The sequence below is a fragment of the Thunnus albacares genome, chromosome 19 (genome assembly GCF_914725855.1).
Source record: "Thunnus albacares chromosome 19, fThuAlb1.1, whole genome shotgun sequence".
In the NCBI taxonomy this organism is placed as follows: domain Eukaryota; kingdom Metazoa; phylum Chordata; class Actinopteri; order Scombriformes; family Scombridae; genus Thunnus; species Thunnus albacares.
In genome coordinates, this window is record NC_058124.1 from 14276324 (window position 1) to 14295782 (window position 19459).

At 38.9% G+C, this 19459-nt stretch overlaps 2 protein-coding genes across 2 annotated transcripts in view; one reads left to right on the forward strand and one right to left on the reverse strand.

Moving 5' to 3' along the window:
* Positions 1-2781, forward strand: LOC122969772 (aurora kinase A and ninein-interacting protein). Its single transcript, XM_044335745.1, has 4 exons — positions 1-161; positions 672-785; positions 1023-1179; positions 1351-2781. The coding sequence occupies exons 2-4, from the start codon at positions 693-695 to the stop codon at positions 2391-2393; spliced, it is 1293 nt and encodes a 430-aa protein (XP_044191680.1). The 5' UTR covers positions 1-161; positions 672-692; the 3' UTR covers positions 2394-2781.
* The window catches only part of cap2 (cyclase associated actin cytoskeleton regulatory protein 2), a 27036-nt gene continuing 10277 nt past the window's right edge, over positions 2701-19459 (reverse strand). Inside the window, exons 5-13 of the mRNA XM_044335743.1 lie at positions 11644-11787; positions 10870-10955; positions 9438-9543; positions 6301-6490; positions 5412-5575; positions 5042-5165; positions 4850-4932; positions 4246-4389; positions 2701-4122 (exon numbers count right to left, since the gene is read on the reverse strand). Coding sequence (XP_044191678.1) covers positions 4039-4122; positions 4246-4389; positions 4850-4932; positions 5042-5165; positions 5412-5575; positions 6301-6490; positions 9438-9543; positions 10870-10955; positions 11644-11787 — 1125 coding nt within the window. The 3' untranslated portion in view covers positions 2701-4038. The remainder of the gene's footprint in view (positions 4123-4245; positions 4390-4849; positions 4933-5041; positions 5166-5411; positions 5576-6300; positions 6491-9437; positions 9544-10869; positions 10956-11643; positions 11788-19459) is intronic.

The following is a 19459-nucleotide window of genomic DNA, read 5'->3' on the forward strand; positions in this document are numbered from 1 at the left end:
CAGTCAGACGCCACCGGCAGCCCGTCGTCGACGCGGGAGACTCAAACAAACAGTTAGTGGAGACAAATAACTGTTACCTGTATATAAACATAGTTAGCTGAGTTAGATAAGTAAAGGTACGCTGAAAAGAAGCCTGAAAAAGTCCTGTTCATCTTTATGAGGTCAGTTAAGATATGATATGATAATTTGAGTGATTTGGCGAACTACAGTGAAGCTGTGATTAGTAAATATTAACGCTGCCTAGCCTATAGCTGTTGAATAAATTAGCTATTTGACACGAACCACACAGAGTAGTTAATTATGAGGATATAGTATGAATTAAAAACAAGGAAAGTCACCCGAAAATAGGCACTGATAGTAAGCTGTACATAACTTTAAAACTAACGTCGTTACATAATATTAGGACATGTGAAAGGCGGTCGGCACAAAAGCAATTCATTCAACAACTAAGTTAACTCACATAATAACGTTAAGTCTTGGCTCACAATTTTCGTAGTGGTCATTAAAGCTTTATCAGTCAGGACATTCAAATAATTAATCTTAAATGCAACTGTAACTGGAATATCATATTGCTTCTGATAAATTACACCACGACTTTATTTAAAAAGACTAGTTGTTTGTTTCTCACAGCTCCTTGTTGAAAAACTGATGTTTTGTATAATACGTTGCAGCTCTTCTCCTCAGTCTCCATAATGAAGACCTCCAAACCAGTGCTGCAGACCTCTGCTCAGGAGGAATGTGGTGTGTGGCTGGACACTGTGGAGCTGAAAGCTAAAGCTAAACAGGTAACTGTGGAAAGCAGCCTGAAATTCAGGCTATAAGTGGCCAGTTTGTTATGACTCACTGTATATCAATACATTCAATAAAATAAACTCGGAAGCTGTTCATAATACTCACTGCCACTTACAGTATATCACTAGTAGGAACTTCATCTTATCAGTAAACTCTTACACTGTTATTACACTTATCAAGTGTTCTAGTTGGACTGTAATTTATTTTGCAATTTTGTTTGTTTGTTTCAGAAAAGAGTTGCTCGTCCCATTTCTAAGCTGCTGAACCCATTCATTGAGGGTAGAGGATACAGTTTGGCTGTGGCACTCAACTTCACTCAAACCAAAATAGAAATGCCAACGACTAGACAGACATCCATATCATCCTTCTTTGCACCTCAACGCAGAGGTAAGTTTCTACAACTCTGCTACCATCAGGCTGCAGAGACACATTAGGATTATTATCGTCTACGTCAAAATTAGTCAGAAGCTGGTAAAGTTGCAATAGACTGTTGACTTGATTGAATGTATGAATTACCACATGGTTAACATAATTCTTTCTTATTCCTTTAAACAAAAGTTCTCAACAAGATATCTTCATCTGAAGCACCAGCACGGTCCACCTCATCATCTACCTCAGCTGATCCCACACCCATAGCATCTGGTATAAAGCGCAGACGTGATACAGACCATGAGATGTCTGATTTTTATGACTCAGAGGACCAAAAAGAAAATGCTGCTGTGGATCATGAGTGGAAATGTAAAAATGTGACTAAGCCTGAAGCAGCAGTGTGGCAGGAGCAGGATGAGAAAAGCTATTTGCCTCCTCAAAACGTGTACTGTGAATTTGAAGAAGAGCAGTCTGAGGAGATAAAGCTACCAGAAAGAAAGAGAAGACTCATTGAAACCTCGTCATTGCCAGGTGACAGTCAACCTGTTCCGCAGGCGTGGAGTCAGGACCCATTGATGGCCTATGACAGTCAGTTTGACCTGACTAACCAGAAATACACCAGAGCAAAGGACTTTAACGACTCTGAGCAAAGTTTCCTCAACAGTTTACAAAGTGAGGAGGCCTTTGTTACTCGGATGGATTTGGAAGGGAAAACTTCTACTCAAAAATCCTTTAAACACTTCCATTCTTCTCAGATAGATGATGAGAACGTATACAGCAGGTCATTGTCTTCTAATTCTCCAAGCAAGCACTCACCTCTCTCTCATCTTGGACCTCTTTCAAATCGTAAACGGACAGAACCAAAAACTGCATCACCTCGAAAAAATATCCCAGAACATCTGAGGAAAAAGGAAAATAAGGAAGAAATCCTCGACTCCCAGTTCAAATGGATAAAACCAAGTAGCTCCCCGTTAAAAAAACGAGCAGCAAATCAGCAAGGCAGAGAGGTTGATGAGGACAGTCTGGCCATGCTGTTCACCCAGGACTCTGAGGGCTTCAGGGTGATAGCACATTGCGGTCTGCAAGCCAGGAGTCCACTTAAAGATCAGAGTAACATAAGTACTTGGACGGCGAAAAGAAGTTGTGCTTATAAACCTGTGTTTGAGGAGGACGAGGAAGACAAGATTCTCTTTACTCAAGATTCTCAGGGAAATATAGTGATCAAACACTGAGAGAAGACTTTGAAACTTGGTACCAGATGTTTTACTGTATGTGGATTGTTGGTCTGTAGTTTTTTAAGCACATTTGTGCCTCTTCCACAATGTCAAAGCTTGAAACCAGTTGTCTTTTCTCTGTTTCTGTCTTCTTACCTTTCTTCATCTGTAGATCTTTTAAAACATCCTGGAGGTTTCATTATTTTTTCCATGTCGGAGCTTGTTTTTTTTTGTTTGTTTGTTTTTTTGTAATGCTACATTATTTCTTCCTGTTTGGTCTGTTTATTCCACAACTTCTTTTTGAAATAACACTGACAAGCAGGAATTGAGGGTTTTGATTTTATTTGAAAAATGATACACAATTACATCAAATTGTTTCCATGTAAATTAAAAGTTTTGAAAAGTATTAGTGGTGTGCAGGATCTTTTCCTTTATGCTGGTGCCAAATGCTATATGTTAATACAAAACAGGGTGATGTACAAAGTAATATAGAGAATAGGCAGTGATCAAATGTGAAAGTTACCCTTACTGTCATTAAGCATTTCAGTATTTTAAGGCATACTAATGCAGTGCTCGTAACTTGATATCTAAATATTCAAAGAAATTAGTAGCTGAGTACTGAGTTAATTATTTTCATCATTTGATTTTATGTCTCCTACAGTGTGTCTGATTTACATTCATCTGAGCTGATTAATTATACTTCACATTCAGCATGATGCATTAGTAAGACAGTGACATCTGCCGTTAATGCTAAATATACTGAGCAATGTAGCATAAACTTTACTCACTAAGTGAAATAGCATCATGTGACTAACATGCACTATACACATTGATAAAGAGGTAACCGAGACACACTTCATTAAATAGCACAAAGACAATAATCTGACATGTAACTCCAATATCATTGTGCTTGGCCACTGAATGTTGTTTATGCATGTTACATTATCTTTAGTATGTAGATTAATAATGGTCGTAACTGTAATCTAATAGCATTTAGAGAAACTGTTTTGAAGATAATGAGATTCTGAAGATGGGCAGACTGCTATATGTTATATATTCTTACATAAATGCCTTTATTGTTGTGGCACAGAAGTGTTTACCTTGTGAGGCAGCTGGATTCACAAGATTACGTGAGAATCCATCTTGTCAGGCTTCAAGTTATGCGCATGTGTCCAAACCACCTGTGGTTCAGTTCGATCAGCGTCACGAATCCAGCTGCCTTGCAAGGTAAGACGGTGATAGACGGATGGTTCATCCAATCCGCCAAGTACCTGCCCTTTTCCAAACAGTTTCCAAGGATGACTTCTCAGATGGTTCTGTGTAACAAACTATCTGACGCATCAGGTTACAGAAATGTAAAGGGTAAAGGGTACATTTTCCTGTGTATTTTGTGTATTGTATTTCTATTGTGCATTTTGTTTTGTAGATACGTATAGATAACTGACTTACTGACTGGTTCATTGCAATCAACTGTTTCAAAAGTGCTACAGAAACATCTCATGAGGAAACAAATACAGCAACAATGTTTTGACTAACGGATTATTCATGTGTAAAATCCCTTTTATATCTCTAAGATCCAAAGAAATCAGAGGGACAGGAAGATTTTTTTTTTTAATCAAAGGTGATAATGATGATGATGATGGTGGGGATGACGAAGTATCAATCAGCCTGCGATCTCATTGGGTTCTGTCACCAGTTTGGATCCATCCCAAACAGTCTTGAACTGCTCGGGGACTGGGAACTCTCTCTGTAAAAGGACCAAGAAGATGTAAATACAGCTGCAAAACAACACCCGCACACATTAAAATTAAGGGAAGACTTGAGTTAATACACGCTCTTTTTTTAATCCTACACCATCTCCGACACTCACATAGTCGTCGTCTCCTTTTGGTACCAGGATGTTCATCTCAGAGCTTGTGGCGCTGATGATGTCACAGTTGAGGGAGTCCTTACTCAGATAGACCTGGCAGCCCTCGGTTTTGTTGATGGAAATGGTGGGAACTCTACCCAACACCTGCAGTGAGACAATACTATTTTTACACTTGATAAAACAAAAATATCTGACAGATATAGAAAAAAATGGGAATATAACCCAGCTGGTGCCTGCATTTAAAGCAACTACGCAAATAAATGCACAACTAAAGTAAGTCAATAAAAGTTCCTTCATTGTGAGCATTACCAGTTTTAAAATGTAGAATGAGTCAATTAGACCCTGATAACAATTGTGATAAATATCACTGTTACTCTTAAATATGAATAAATTAGTTTATTTATAAGCTATATTTTTTACTATTTTGATTTAACCAGGAACTCTCTTGAGATACATTATCTCTTCTACAAAGGAGTGTAAAATAAGAGTCACATAGTTGTAGGAAAACACAGATTTAGCCTAAAATCTTTAAGATCCGTCTCTAATTTACAAACATAACTGACATTAAATTAGAAATATTGTGTCTTTTAAATGTTTCGCTCACCTGTAATTGAACAGACTTTGAATTGATGATCTCCACAATCCCAACCACATTCTCAAAAACCAGACCCAGCTTCTTACAGTTGTCTGAAGAGAGTCGACACACACAGGATCAGGAAAAGGCCGATATTTGTCTTTGGGAATATATATAAATAAGACATGAATGGCTTTTCAGCTCTGTTTACAGGCAGCTCACCTATGATGATTGAGTTAATTTTGCCCTTGACCTGCACGGTGGAGTTGTTACAACCGAAGACGTAAACCACTTGTTTTAGCTCCGTCTCCTCAATCACAAGGTCGTGTTTCTGCTCAAAGTTCTCCTACAACAACAAGGGAACAGATTCAGTCAACAAACTGTGATGTAATAGTTGAGACGCCACCTGTGATTAACTGATTCTTAGTGCATTAGCGCAGTCTGACCAGCATTTAAAAATACAGGAAATGTGTGTGAGTGGGAAGCAGGATGGATACTAAAAAAAAGGAAGATAACCTCATTTCAAGGATGATGATAGGTTTAATGACCTTTGGGAATGCTTCCTGAAAGAGGAAGTAAACATTTCACGTACCACCCTCCATTTCTTCCCCTCCAGCTCCAGCAGAGGGGGTTTTTTCTGAACGGCCGCTCTGGGTGAGTTCACAGGCCCGGCTTTCTTGCTTTTGGTCGGTGTTTCTTGGGAGCGCAGATTTGGGTTCTTATGGGTCTTCTTGTCATCTGAGACGTGCTTCAGACCTACAGATGCAGAATATGGAGATAAATTAGGCTGCAAATGTAGGTCTGCGGCAAGGAGAAATATTAAAGTCATGATCCTTTATTCCCCCAGCAATAAATATCCTACCCACCTTGGAAATACTCAATTAAACACCAAATAAACTCTTAGTATTTAAGAAAACAGTTCAATCAAATATTTTATAATAATAACTTGTATCTTCCAACATTATGGTCTAAAACTTTCTGTACACTGCTTTTACTTTCATTTCATTTGGGTTTTTATTTTGTTGTTGCCCAAAAGCTGTAAATTTTATAAATATTTAGTGTAATTCTGCATGTAAACTCCTACTAATGTGATTAAAAGTAAGACATATAACTAAGGACATGACTTCTGTCTCCTTAGTGGTAGCTGCGACCTTGTGCATCTTCAAATTTTATAACCTTTCTCTTCATTTATTTCTTGTTGATAAATTATTATAACCAAGTCTAGAGTTCAGTAAAAGTTCATACAGTAGCACAATACATTTATATTACTATCGTTAACATTTATGACTTTATTTATACAGTATATCTGGAAAACAGAATTTTAAAAAAATTACAGAAAGTTACAGGTTGAGGTTAGTACACCTGTGCAGTCCCATCACTTCTGTGGACATGATGTGGATTGAAAATGCTGTTATATATAAAAGCAGGTAAAAATTTCTGCTCTCCTGTCATTGTTTTCATAAACTAAACAGTGAATCTACCTTTAGTGATGTCCATGCCCTGGTTAAGCTGGGCAAATAGCGCAGAGTGCTGGGCCGCTGCACTGCCGCCCTGGGGCTTGGAGTCATCATCTGTGAAGACTGGAGGAGGGCCGGGAGGAGGAGGAGGCGGTGGACAGGGAGCACTGGGGGCAGTGGGGGAGTCAAAGAGAGAAGGAGGAGCAATGGGGCCCTGCGGGATGAGGAAAGCCGAATTTTAGATAGCAGCATTTATCATGAGAGAAAACACAGAGGTGCCAGGTGATTTATGGATAATGAGCGTAGTAACAAATCTCTCCATCAGGGGGAGTATTGCATAAGAAATATCTTAAAGCAATAATTGATGTCTTTTACTGCAGTACATGGGACGTGACAGACCATCATGTGTCTGTGTTCTGAGTACATGTCGATATGACACTTCTTTTTTTAGAGGAAATAATGTTAATATAAGAAATACCGAGATGATGGATGGGGTTGTGCGGTTGCTCACTTTTCTCTTTTTAGTTCCCTTTAAGTAGCTTCAAGATGATTAAAACCATCTTATTCCTCTCTGTATGTTAGTGGCACAGATTGTATTACATTATATATTAGATTGTTCCAGCGCTTTATTGAAGCTACATGATATTTATACCAAGTGAAATATTCAAACCCACTCCAGACTCCACATCTCCAAAATTCAGCCTGACATATTTGGTGTCTTTGTAAACTTTTGGATCTGCACAAGAATTTAAATAAAGTTTCTTGAAGAGTTTGAGGAGTACGAGTTTGTCTTGAGGTTTAATAAGGTCCTGTAATCAAATCATTTCCAATCCACCCTGATGTGTAGAATGAACAGCAAACACACACACACACACTCATGACAGGGGTTCAGAGGGTTGAACTGTCACATTACGCGCTTCTGAGTACAGCTGAGACTACTTGACCTTTGACATGAGGCACATGTGTCGTGCATATTGCTCAACAATGCTGACCTGTTACACTAAACAGCTCAGCGCATACCTCTGGATTAGAACCAGTTTGTGTGTGTGTGTGTATGTTCATGCATGGCTGTAAAACTGTCTGACTACTTCTTTGTGTTCATGCCTGCCTGTGTGTTTGTGCATGTATGTGAACACGCAAACATGTTTGTCTGAGCCTGCCAAAAAGTAGCTTCTTTGTGAGACGGCGTTTTAAATTTTTGGGGAGGCATTTGGTCCATTTTGTTCATTTTTTGGAAATGCATTTCATTTTCAATTGTGATAACATACTGTATTTTAACAATTGATTAATAATTTAAGTGTTTTTATAAGCAGAAATGCCAGACAATGTGTTTCTTGATTCTCAAAAATGAGGATTTGCTACATTTTGTATAAATATATTTAATTTTTGTACTGTTAGTTGAAGAAGACAAGCAATCTGAAGACGTTTGAAGGCATTTTCCACAATTTTCTGACATTTTATAGACTTAACGATTAATTGAGAGAATTAACTGATAATAAAAAATAAATGTTAGTCGCAGCCCTTCTTTACACTGTTGTTTTGTGGTCAAAAGTCACTCTACTCTTCTCCTTCAGAATGTACTTATCTGGTCAGAGGCCACCACAAATTGCTTAAAAGAGCCTGCAGAGGACAGCTGGAACAAATATTTGAAAACTCAACTGAGCATATGAGAGTTAAGTGTGTCACTAAACCCCAATCTGAGTAGCAGATGACGGCTGCGTTGAAGGGGGGACCAGCCCTGCAGTTTAGGTTACGGGCGCAAGCTGTGTGTGTACATAGGCCCTTTGTCGGGGTTCTTCTGTGAAGAAAACCTCCATTCAAGTAAACCCTGAGGGCCACCTGTTAGTACCACACACTCCCGTCCTTGTACACGCACACACTGCATCCCTCACCCACACACACATACACACATTTTAGCTCTGTCGCCTGACAGCAGGGGCGACAGCTGACACACACGGCCTCTGCAGGCTCTCGAGTTTCTGCATGTAGGAAACACATGTGAGCACAGTTGTTCAACATTAGTTTCACTTAAGGTTTTAGTCTGATGTTAAAGAAGACTTATACCACTCTCATATCTGTCCTTTAAATATGAAGCTACAGCCAGGAGACAGTTAGCTTAGCTTAGCATAAAGACTGGAAACAGGGGGAAACAGCTAGCCCGACTGTAACCAAATCCTCCAACCAGCACCTCTAAAACTCACAAATTAGCCTGTTGTATCTCTGTTTAATCCATACAAAAGTGTAAAAACAATAAGTTGCAGATTTATGAGGGGTTATGTGCCAAACTATTTTGGAATTTGGTGATTTATTTTTATCTTTTGACACAGCCAGTCTAGATGATTCCCCCCGTTTCCAGTCTTTATGCTAAGCTAAGCTAATCACCTCCTGGTTGTAGCTTCTTATTTACTGTACAAACATGTAAAGTGGTATTGGTGTGCTCATTTAAGTCAAGAAAGCAAATAAGAGTATTTCCCAAAGGTGAAACTATTGCTTTTACACATTTCTGTGTGTTTGTGTGACTAAAAGTCTGAGTTTTAGATGCCAAAATGTAGAGAAGCCTCAGTCTGCATTCTCTGCATCAATAAAGATGAGAAATATCCCTCTTGCTAGCAACAGAAAGAAGTCAAGTGTGTGTTGCAGTATTTGGTTTTGAGTCATCGTAATCTCTGGGATCTAGTGAGTGTGAGTGCTCAATCAGAAGTCCCTGAGCAGACATCCATAAACAGAAGTGTGTTTAAGAGTGACAGAGGTTTTGTGAACTCTAGAGAGAACCACGGGGTGCAGCCACTGGAGAGAAGCTCATTCATTCATTCATGCTCTATGCTGTCGTTTATGTAACCGACTTGCTCCATAACTAAAAATGGAAGTGTACGCAAATGGAGGAGTTAATTTGAGCTCTGATGTAAAAATATCAGGGCCTGCGAATGGAAACTTAAGTCAAACACTGCTGAGATAACAAACAAGATGTTAAAGAGGTGATTTCTTGTTTTCAGGAAAATGTGTTGTGAAGTTTTTAGAGAAGTGCTGGATGCCAGCTGGAGGGGAAAGTGCAAGCATACTTGACATTGACATGCTTATTCTCACAGTAGGATTGTGTGTATAGTGGTGTTTGCGGAAGGAAAAACTCAAAAAACAATCACAAGTTTAAGTAGTGCACTCACAATCTTGCTCCAGACCAGTCCAGTGGTGTGGTGCTGTTTGATGAACGACTGTATCTCAGTCCAGATTGACAGGTAGGAGCGCACCCAGTCCACATGGCGTCTGTCGCTGGGGGGAGACAAAAGGAGGAGGATGAAGGAAGCAGTAAAATAGGAAGGAGCAAAGGAAAGGACGAGATGTTAGGATGGATTAGAGCAGAAGAGCACGAACAAAGTCAACAAAGGAAGTGACGTTGAAGCATTTTGCAGCTAAACTTTATACTGTAGATAGACAGATGTTGTTACTGTAACTGTAAAAATCTAATTCCCCCAGTGCATGTTTCTGTTATATTGTGCGATTTAATGAACAAACTACAATGAAGCAGATTTTACAAAAGGTAAAACAAAAGACGCCTAGTTCTCACAATGTTTCTGGGATCATACTAGTGGGGTATGTTCAGCCATTTTACCTTCACTCAAAACCAAACCCAATGTATTATTTCTACTGTTTCAAGAAGCCTTTGGTTTCCATTTATTTCTGTTAATTATGAAAATCTATTGGCAAATTCTTGAAACTTGCTTGAGTTGTGTGATCAGTCACAGGAACATCATTCTGCATTAATTTTTGTTTTGTCATTGTTTTATCATTGCTATGAGACGATTCACTACTGACTAGTCAAATAAATCTAGTCTTAAACTGAATTATCACTCAAAGATGATGTAATATTGTCAAAAATTAATACTTGATGTTCACTGTGATGAATGACACAACTCAAGCTTCTCAAGTTTCAGTAGTACAGAAATGAATCAAAAAATGGCTGCCTGGAACTGAAAAATACAATGAATTTTAAAGGTGCAGTGTGTAGAATTTAGTGTCATCTAGCTGAACAGAATTGGCAGAAATAGAATATAATATTCATAAGTATGTTTTAATTAACGTATAATCACCTGAAAACAAGAATCGTTGTGTTTTCATTACCTTAGAATAAGCCCTTTATATCTACACAGAGAGCGGGTTCTCTTCCACGGAGCCCGCCATGTTGCATAGCCATGTTTCTACAGTAGCCCAGAACGGACAAACCAAACACTGGCTCTAGAGAGGGGCTTTCATGTTTTTCACGAGTTTCGCTGCCACCGTAGGTTCTCCTACATGCTTGGAAGGGGAGGGTGAGGGGAGGGGCATTCACTTGGTTGCAACCTCACCACTAGATGCCACTAAATCTTACACACTGGTCCTTTAAAATAGAAGAATCCATTGAAAAATCTGAAACCCTAAGGCATAGTTTGCAAAATTGTCAGGAGTCATTTGAAGTATATATGATCTATAGTTACAGTAGTAGCAAAATCACTGGTGATGGTCCTTTAAAAGACAGCTCAAGAATTTCTATGTCTTAAAGTTTCACAAAAAAAAAAATATTGATATCATCACTTATCGTGTTGTGAAAAACATATTTACCTTTCCTTGTAGTCCTTGAGCACTCTGTTGGTGTAGAAGGTGGCAGCATCGTTCATCTCTTTCACATAGGGACCTGGCTTCTGACCCTGAGAGTTTCAATTTCATTAGAAATAGATATCTCACTGTGACATCAAAACTATCTTAAACATTTTTCTGGGCAAAAGTGTCCTGACAGCGACGTACACTGAGCAGAGCTAGCTCCAGAGTTTTTGTTTTATTTAAAATCTTAAGTGGAACTTTGATCTTTATCTAAGTGATATTCTTCACAAAACTCTGAAGAAGACATTTTGTACTGATGGGAAACAAAGACTAGCGAGAAGACAGATTGGGACAATACTACGTAATGTTGGAGGGAGAAAAAACATGATGAGGTAATGCTCATGTATTTGTATGCAGCCTTCTTACAGACGTTTATGTATTTTGATTGGACGTTCTTCATTTAATTTCAAGTGTAAACTTGGTTTTCTGGCAACATTTTATAATAATTAGCATTTTTCCAGTGTGGTTTTCTTTTTCATGAACATAGATTAAGTTTAACATTTAGACTTTTAATGTCTCTTATCCAATATAGTCTATTATAAAGCATCAACAGCTGATCAAATAGTGAAACTTCATGATTATATTTGTTAAGGATTCACCTCAGTTAAAGATTATGATTTTTTTCATCCATATTATTTTCATTTCAGGATGCTTGATAATTAAGTCACACTTCCCTTATCATATAACCCTTGACTTTGAGAGTGTGTGTTGTGTGCGTGTTTTGTGTATCCTTACCACAGCCACCCAACCTAGAGCTGGGATACTCTCGCTGACAGCTGAGAGGTGGTTGAAGAGGTTGCTGCCGCGGTTTCGTTCTCGGAAGCTCTGGATCTCCTGGATGTGATCTGAAATCGGCTTCAGCAGGTCATGAAGCTCCGTCTGCAGGTGGCACACACATAGACAAGATGAGGTTGGGTTTTGTTTTTTTTAGGAGGGGACAGCAGAGGGGAAGGATGTAGAAAAAAGAGATGATGCAAGAGAAGAATGATAATGATGACAGAGGAGACTGGAGTGTGAGGCCTGTAAACATCTTGTTATATTAAATCAAACTACTTGTTTGATTTACATATTTCAGATACTTCTGACTTTACAACCCCACCCGTAGCAAGTCATGCTCTCTGTGCCAGCCAGTAATTCCCAAACTAGGCTACAGGACAGTAACTAATTTTATTAGCCGGAGCCTTTTTCCATTGGAACATCCAGATCTTAGCTACAGTATAGCTCGTCTCCCAGCTCCCCCTCCCCTTTGCTCCGTTCCTACAAACATTCCTCGGTTCATGGGGAGATCCCTCTGGCCTTGTAAGGCATACCGCTCCTCCAGTGTTTACAGTTTACCTATCACACATGCGCCTGCACACACATAGATTCAGGAACAAAATGTTTCAGTGCTGAATTGCTGCAGCAGTTTTCTTATTCTGATCTGCAACGAACTGGATGCTATGTGAAATATCCACTGTTTGTTAATGTTTGTTTCTTTATTCGGATGGCAAGTTGAAGAGCCCACTGAAAAATATGTTCTGCTGTTGAAATAGCTGGTTTAAGTACACACACACATTAAGATAAGCGAATATGGCTGATAATATAATATCAGATTATATAAGAATGACAAGCCTCGTGTATCCTGTGTAAATGTGTATGTGTGCATACAAATAGCAGTTTTTCTGAGTTTTTTGTACGATATACGTAGATGTGTGCCTGTGTATTTTCATGCTTGCGTGCAAAGGATCAATAAAAACAGAAATAAACGTTCTCCTTTTTTTTTTTTCTTTTAAATTCTTCCCCCGATCAGATGCACATGATCTCCATAAGCTGAGATAGACGCCCCTTTCTCTGCTCCTCTGCCTGCTTTTATTCTTCCTAAATCCAGCTAATAACTGTCTCTGAGCAGCTTTGAAGCAATATTTCTCTTGTCCTCAAAATGAGAGTGTAGGAGGATAACTGGTTGAATATGAGTGTAAGTGGTGAACTCATGAAAACAGCCAATCACATCACATTTCTCCTTCCCAGTTCAGTTTGTAGGTATTCTTTCTGTTGTCAGCGTTTAACTAGTCACCTATTTCATTCAGAATTTTTTTCACTGTCTGTATGGATATTAATAAAGAACAAGGACCCATTCTCCACCAACTGACTGCATCCATCAGCTGTCTCAACCTCGCAACAATACAAAACAACAACATGGCTCCCAGTGGAAGCATGACATGTCCTCTGAGTCAGTACATAGGTCACAGCGTGGGCTTCCCCTCTCTCAATCACACTGCAGAGAGACAGTGAGTGAGTGGAAGATGCAGGGAGGACTTTACTGTAATCCCACACGCGCTGTAACTTCTGTAACCTTTCTGGTAAATTTCGGCATCATGTCAGAACAGGAGCCAGAGTCAATTTGTCCATGTAAGACCTTGCAGCAAATTGCCAGCTCAGGATCTACTGACATTTCTGAAAATTTTGTGCCATGGCTCTTGTGGGAACAAAAACAGAAACATTCCTGGGTTGCCTGAATAGCAAAGAAAAATCTACATTGCTCTAATGACAGTAGAGCAGAGAAGGTCTACTGCATGTGCTGGTGGGAAGCTCCAATATGTCGTTGATTGAGTTGATTGTCAGCTATCGCAAAGCATTTCATTCACAATTCATGTTAGAGGAAAATGAAAAACAGAAAACAAACAATTAGTGAACACGATATCATGAAAATGTTAATGATTATTTCCTTTATTAAAACAACTATAAACTAATTTATTTCTGCTGCTGTTGTTCTTCCTGCAGTGACTGAGAGAAAGATTCAATCCTCAAGTTCAACTGTGTAAACTCACAACTGATCAAATCAATAGCTTTTTGCATTAGATCTTCCTTCATTTGTATTGTCAGCTTGGCCACAGGCTAGCATGTTTAATGATTGATTTGACATTTTATGACATACGCTATTTACTTTCTTGCCAAGAGTTAGAAGAGAAGATCGATACCATTTTCGTGTTTGTGCACTAAAAATGAAGCTACAGCCAGCAGGCGATTAGCTTAGTTTAGCATACAGAGTGAAAGCAGGGGAAAACTGCTAGCTTAGCTCTGTCCAAAGGTAACAAAATCTGCCTACCAGCATCTCTGAAGCTCACAAATTAACACATTGGGCCTCATGCAAGAACCACCAACGTACGAGCATTTTAAGATCATTTGTGGCATTCATCAATTTTCTTGTACTTTAAATTTTCTCTTAGGTGCGAACAAAGTTTACAAGTGGTCCAGACCTGTTGTATGAGTCATGATCAGATAGTCTCTGCCTTTCTCACAAAGGGTTTGAGTTAAAACTATAATTATTAATATTGATATTTAAAGGGTTTAAATACGCGTCGTCATACACAGACATTGTTGGCAGCTGTAATAATACTTTCTAATTGTTTCGGGTTCTCTACTACTGACACTTGTAAATTAGCTCTTTTTTTGTCTGCTGATTTCTAAAAGCAGGACATGAAACTCTGCAGTGTGAAATTCATGTTTTTACTCTTTGGGAACATTTTTGTGAATGAAACTTTCCCACAAATGGAGCGAAACAGGTCACCTTATATGGACATTTTAGGGCTGTTGATTATCTCAAATCTCATGAATGCACACCTCCTCGTGAACAGGTGGCATTAATCAGCCTGAAAAGAGCGATTCACGACAAGTTTGGACAGTTAAGAGCGTTTGTTGAATCAGACTTGGAACACTCGTATGAGCAAACCTCACAGAAAAAAGAAAAATAAGAGAGTTTTAGGATAAGAATACAAAAATGCTCTTGTATGAGGCCCATTGTATTTAATTTTTTTACTCTGAAGAAAAACAGAAGTACAAAACTGTTACGAAAAGTTGGGGTTTTATGGCGGGTTACAAGCTAGACTACAGCTAACGGACAGAAGCAGACAGAACAAGGCTAGCTGTTTCTCCTGTTTCCAGTCTTTATGCTAAGCTAAGCTAATTGACTGCTGGCTTTAGCTTCATATTTAATGTACACACAAGAAAGTGGTATTGATCTTCTCTTGCATATTTCTGAAAATCTATAACTATTTCTTTAAACTCTCCGAAAGCCACGGAAACAATTGTGATGCAATTACTCTGCTGAAAAACATACTTTTCTAAACAGTGCTTCAACACAGTGGGCACATTTACTACTGAACTGAACATAACAGTTTAAACTGCCAACAGAACCTGATAAGAAGCAATTTAAAGTCCCTGCATCATGAAAAATGAGGTGACTGCTCACTGATGTGCGTTTGAACTACGTAGTTGACTACGAATCTTTGAAATGAGCTGAATGAAACTATTTGAATCAGCAAAGTGATTCATAATTTCCTCGTCTACTCACAAGCACAAGGAACAGGTGCAAAAAATGAGTCAATATAGTTACAAATTACTCAGTCTACCATAAATATATTTCTGTAAATGCAGATGTGGCGATGTCGTCATTGATAGTCAACAAAGGTAGAGATGTGCACTGTAGAAGTGGCGAATACAGACAGAGACAGAATGAGCCGACAAAAGGATCAAAAGCGTCGGATCACATTATTCAGTGGTCAGTGTGTTACAACAGCACAGTGTCCGAGCCTTGACTTCCTATACAAGCACTGGATCAAAGGTGGAGAGCGGAGGGCGACAATGGCAGAACAGCTGTAGGAGGGTTTTTTAACGCAGTGTGTGAACTTCCAGAGCCAGCAAGACAGACAAAAAACACACACACAATCACACACAACGAGTTAACGGGCCAACTTGAGGTCACATGAGAGAGAGGCTTACTTTCTCTTGCCTCTCACACACACACATACACACACACACACTGACAACAGGCTCAAATATAGAACATGCCCATAAAAAGTCATGGAGCACAACAGGGCTGCGCTGGAGAGAAAGGCCAGAAGTTTGTATGCTGTGTTGCTGTGTGAGTGTGTGTGTGTGAGAGAGAGAGAGAGAGAGAGAGAGAGGGGCACTGGCCAGAGTTACACACACTTTTCTACCTCTGCCTGATCTGAATTGAGGACTACAGATATAGACATGAATGAGGGAGGTCAACAGATGTGTGTGTGTGTGTTTGGGAAGTATTGCATTGTCGGTTTGTGTGTGTGCGGGAATTCAGTATGTGTGTGTGTGTGTGTGTATGTGTGTGTGTGTGTGTGTGTGTGTGTGTGTGTGTGTGTGCTGAAGGGCAATGGGTCATGTTGACTGTGTATAAATACCTGATGTCCCATGTTAGCTTCAACTCCACTACAATAGATTTTCTCATATGCATTTTCTTTAATCTGTCTTTTAGAAAATCTGAAATATGACACTTGGATTTCACATGCATATTCTAAATTGGTATCAATGACTTTACTGGCAAGTAAAATTAGTGAATCTCAGGATTTTCACAAAGATAAGCAAAACACTGGTTATTTTGTTGGCATTCAGTGACTACAGCACCCATGAGGCTTTGACAGCACCATGTTCATGTCATGTCAGAGTTACTGTCATTAGAAGCAGAGTTGGGATTTCGGCCAAACCTTCACCTGCTTCCAAGGTGCATGGAGAAGGGAAATAGTTATAATATGTCCAGAATCACTTGTAGTATAAAGGATAAAGAAGTTTGTTATGAGATGGCCACAAACCGAAATGTGTTGAACTCATAGTTTAGTTGTTGGAGTTACTGTTTAGGAGTTACCATAATTACTTCTTCCTGGCTTGTAAATAATGTTCACTTAAGCATTTTTTTTTGCTGCTATTAACAGTTGCGCTATAACAACGCTATACAACAGTTGTAACAGTTGTAACTGGGAAACTGACTTCTCTGAAAGCTCTGATACACCTGACTTGCCAATTCGAAAGTGCCTAAAAAATCAAACAAACATGGACACCTCACGTCAGCTCAAGTCTATCGCTTAACGTGACCAAACCCATATTTATAGGCTATAGTGCTATATTGTCGATGTCCAGTGTTTGTAACCCTTGCATGAAACTTCTGCAATCACATAACCGTCTTCAGTCGTCCCGTGACATGAAGTCTCACATTGCAAACATGGGAATATTTCCCATCACTACCATCCATCTCATATGACATGAACACGGCATAACACTCATAAGATGTGTTTTTGTTGAACACTATCAAAGATGGTTCTTGTCTCTTTGTTAAATTGCATTGCATTTTTTAAAATCCAGAACAGTAACAGTAGCATCATTGGCCCCAGAAAAATGCAATTTCATCTCTGCTGTGTACTTGTATATGGATTGGTCAACAATAAAGTTCTCCTGAGTCTAATAGATACCAGAGCTGTTTTACAGTCTTTTGGATCCAAGTCTGAGTCAAACTTAAATCTTGTCAAAACAGGTAAGTCTCAGTTAAACTCTCAAGTGTTTGAGGGCGAGTTGATGACAAGCCTAAAGTCTTGGTCCAGTCTTTAGGGAGTCATAATTTCTGAGATTTATTCCTGGCTCGTTTTGGAATTGCCTCTTAGGTTAGTGACAGTGCTGATGAATTTCATCTCCTCTTCCTCATATCTCTCTCCTCTCTCTCAGCCCACCCCTCTCTTGGGTCGGTCTCTCGCTCTCACTCGCTCTGTAAAACCCTCACTCTTTCTTTGTTTGCATTTCTGACAATCACTGAATGCTCTTTTCACCGCCTCTCAACCAGTGACCTGACAGATAGGGAGTAATCACTTCCTGGTGGGCTCTGCGGACCCTGTAACACACACACACACGAACACACACACACACACGAACACAACACAAACAGAAGGCCAATGGGATGATATCATATCGGCTCTCTCACACACACACACAGCTTTCTCTCCCACCCCCCCTTCTCTATACGTGAACATGTTGGGAATGTGTTGTATTAGCATTTTCTTAGTCAAAGAGCAGCATAATCCCTCTGTGAACAGCCCGGCCTGCTGGGGAACACAGGAGGGGAGGACACAGACGGACGGACACCAGGGACTCACATACAGTTAATGTCTCTGTTAGGCTGCTGTTAAACATTTTGATGCAGTTTGTATTTGAACGTAATGAGAGTCGTGCAATTGAATGAAAACTTGCCTGCAAGTAGAGATATATAAGATGTTGAAGAATATACTTGCCCCCCCTATTGAATAATATTTTTTAAAATAAACACTCCCTTTCAGTTAAATGTCTTCCTAATACCTTACAGTTAGCTACAATAACAGTCATCCCAAAAGAAAATTAAGATCCAGAAGATCCAGCCTCATATAGTCCCATATCAAATCAAAACCTAGACTAGCAAAACTGTTAGGTCAAAGACTCAACTCATTAATTCCTAGACTTGTATCTCGTGATCAGACAGGATTTATTCCCAGGGGACAAGTATATTCTAATATCAGAAGATTGTTGGGAGTCATGCAATACATTAAAAATAATTTTAATTTTAATTCAAAGGTGTATTGGTGATAAGCTTATATAGTAAGCTTGGATGCAGAGAAGGATTTTGATATCTTTTTAATGTCCTACACAGATTTTCTTCTCCTGAAACATTTATTCATTTGGTTAACTTACTTTATACAGACCCATAATCTGTAATTTTAGTGAATGGTCCACTTTCATCTGCCTTCTCTATAAACAAAGGTACAAGACAAGGAGACAAGGGTGCCCACTATCACCACTGTTGTTTCTCTTGTTATGGAGCCTGGCTGAAGCTATCAGATGTAATGAAAAAATAACTTACATGGCACAAAATTGTCTTGTATGCAGATGATGTTTTGTTGTTCTTAACCAATCCAAGCACTTCTTTGCCTGAACTTATTGAGGTTATTAAAACATTTAGTAGTTTTTTCAGGTTATAAGATTAATTTTGGGAAGTCAGTGGCCCTATCAATGGGTAGACTAAGAAAGGGTAATCAAAACATTTCATTTTAGATCAATAGAGACTGTTTTTGGTATTTCTATCCCATATGAGCTGAAGCAATTAACAAAGCATAATAGAGTACCAGTTATAACAAAGATCAAAAATGATTTACAGAGATGGTCTGTACTTCATCTCTCTGCACTAATTAAAATGAATGTATTACCAAGGATATTGTATCCTATCCAAATGTTGCCAACAGATATTCCAATAAAATACTTTAGAAATCTGCATAAATATTTATGCAAATTGATATGGGTTAATAAAAGACCAAGATTTAAATTAGTTAAATTGTAGCTTCCTGTATCTAAAAGAGGCCTCTCTGTACCTAACTTTAAGTTCTATCACTGAGCCTCTCAAATGAGACATATGTTACATTGACTTAGAAATGATCAGGTGCGAATCACTATTACCCTCTGATTTACTATTTACAGAGAGAACCAGCACAACATTCTTTCATGCAGGACAATTTTGTGATCTTAAAGCACTTGGTACAAAATATGTAAATATTATGTGATAATGAGAACCATATCCTATCTTGCAGCTGTGGTAAATAACCCTCACTTCCCTCCTTCTTGTTTAGACACTGGAGATGGCGGGAAGTAGGGGTGATTAATATAAAGGATCTGTTTGATGGACCGGTGATGAAATCATTCTCTCAGTTGCATATGGATTAGAACAAATGCAATCTTTTAGATACGTGAA